The sequence below is a fragment of the Octopus bimaculoides genome, chromosome 25 (genome assembly GCF_001194135.2).
Source record: "Octopus bimaculoides isolate UCB-OBI-ISO-001 chromosome 25, ASM119413v2, whole genome shotgun sequence".
NCBI lineage: Eukaryota > Metazoa > Mollusca > Cephalopoda > Octopoda > Octopodidae > Octopus > Octopus bimaculoides.
Window position 1 is genome coordinate 5,803,133 of NC_069005.1, and position 2,240 is coordinate 5,805,372.

The following is a 2,240-nucleotide window of genomic DNA, read 5'->3' on the forward strand; positions in this document are numbered from 1 at the left end:
GCGTACTGGGGTCGATGTAATCGACTTAATCCCTTTGTCTGTCCTTGTTTGTCCCCTCTATTTTTAGCCCCTTGTGGGTAATAAAGAAATAAGAATCGTTAGCACACAAGGCAAAATGCTTAGCAGTATTTCATCTGTCTTTATGTTCTGAGTTCAAATTCCACCAAGGTCGACTTTGCCTTTCATCCTTTGGGGGTCGATAAATTAAGGACCTGTTGATCACTGGGGGTCGATCTAATCAACTGGCCCCTTCCCCCAAAATTTCAGGCCTTGTGCCTAGAGGAGAAAAGAATATTTTGCATCAATTAAGATGATAAGTCAGCAGAACCGCTACTACACTGGAAGAAGTGCTTAGGGGTGTTTCTTCTGACTTTATGTTCTGAGTTCAAATTCCACCAGGACTGACTTTGCCTTTCCTTCTTCCGGTGTCGAGAAAATAAGGACCAGTTGAACACTGAAGTCAGGGGGAAGGGGGTCAATATAATTGACTTAACCCCACCCCCAGAATTGCTGTGTTAATGTTTCTGCCAGCTCACCGCCTTAATTGATGCGAAATATTGAGAAATGATTGGTAATGTACAGATGCATTGGTACCAGTAATTGGTGCATGGAAAGACTGATGAGGGCCAAAGTGAAAAAGCATCTGAAAGCAATGTGAGATTAAAAAGAAAAGATCTTGTGAATTGCAGCTGGTGGTGTGATGGTGGTCGCAAGATGAGGGACCATTGTACAGATATGGACAAGAGCAAAGAATCCAAACTAATTCTTTCATGCATGACTTGGTGAGTGGTGAGGGTGGTGGAGGTGCTGCTGCTAGAAACAGACATCAGATGGTAGTCATGTTGATCGATGAAGAGGGGAGAGCGAGCCTCTTTGAGATTAACAAGTTGTTATACCAGGAGAACTGGTTAGGGATAAGCACAGAGGCCTCTAATCCAAAGAGATCAGAAGCTCAAAAGTATCTTTGACTTGATCAAGTTACCAAATGACACCCAGTTGTTTATAGTTGCAGAAAGTAAAACAACATGAATATAATATGTATGGTGCCATATTTCCAAGAAATTTGTGGTCCCATACATCTAAGAGATCTGTGGTTCCATACTTCCAAGAGATGTTCCATATCTCCAGAAGAACTGTGATTCTACACCTCCAAGAGATGTGGTGCCATACCTCCAAGAGAACTATAGATCAGTATCTCCAAGAGATGTGTGGCTACATAATTCCGAGAGATCTGTAGTTCCATACTTTCAAGAAATCTGTAGTTCCATACCTCAAAGAGATGTTCCATATCTCCAAGAGAACTCTGGTTCCATACTTCCAAGAGATATGTAGTTGTATACCTCCAAGAGATGTGTAACTACATACCTATCAATTTTGTCAATGCTGCCACCTTTCCGCTGTCTTTTGATAACTCGTTAAATAACGATAAAAACTAACGATGGTAATGTTATTGTTGCAGATGAAGAGCTCAGTAAATTACAGGATGAATTTCTGAAACACCAACAGAAACTCGATGAATATGAACAGATGAAGGAGAAACTTGCTGAATTAGAAAGTAAGTAATTAAATAATTCATTTGTTAGTTAAGTAGTTTGTTGATTTATCAATCAAATAATTTTAATGGAGAAGGTAGTTCAGAAATGGAAATAAGCAATAAATAAAAAAAACAGCCCTGACTGTAGGTATTTCAGTTGTGACCCCCTTGGCCTTATTTATTTTGTTTTTCAGGCAGTGAACAACATTGAACTCTTGTCAGTTGGATGGGATTTGAGGGATATTTGCCTACTATTTCTAGAAGGTCAAGAAACTATGTAATGGCTCCCCTCATTGATTCACTATAACTAATGTATAGTTTACCTAGTTGTAATTATATTAATTTTTTTTTTAAGACAGTTGGTGTAATGTATAAGAGATTTGGCTGCTATTTCTAGGAGATTCAGTCACCTCATAAACCAGTCATGGGCAAACTACAGTTTGAAGGGTTTTCTGAATATCATGTCTTACAAAAAATTCACTTCGAATTTTTTTTAGCAGTGTGAACCACCTGATGATCATTCATGTCTCATGTGACTCACTTCTTGAAAAAAGAAGGTTTATACCTGGTGTGGATGATTTTCTCGTTTGCTTGTTGTTTTTTTTTTTTCTTGAAAACTTTTATTGTTGTTTGTTTTGCAGAAGTTACTGATAACAATTTGGGCAGCGATGACGAATTGAGGCTATTACATAAAGAATTCAAGGCC

At 38.5% G+C, this 2,240-nt stretch overlaps 1 protein-coding gene across 1 annotated transcript in view; it reads left to right on the plus strand.

Moving 5' to 3' along the window:
• LOC106879256 (alpha-2-macroglobulin receptor-associated protein) overlaps positions 1-1,745 on the plus strand; it is a 12,889-nt gene extending 11,144 nt beyond the window's left edge. Inside the window, exons 5-6 of the mRNA XM_014928753.1 lie at positions 1,460-1,555; positions 1,729-1,745. Of these exons, the coding sequence (XP_014784239.1) occupies positions 1,460-1,555; positions 1,729-1,745 (113 nt within the window). The remainder of the gene's footprint in view (positions 1-1,459; positions 1,556-1,728) is intronic.
• The last annotated feature ends 495 nt before the right edge of the window (positions 1,746-2,240 follow it).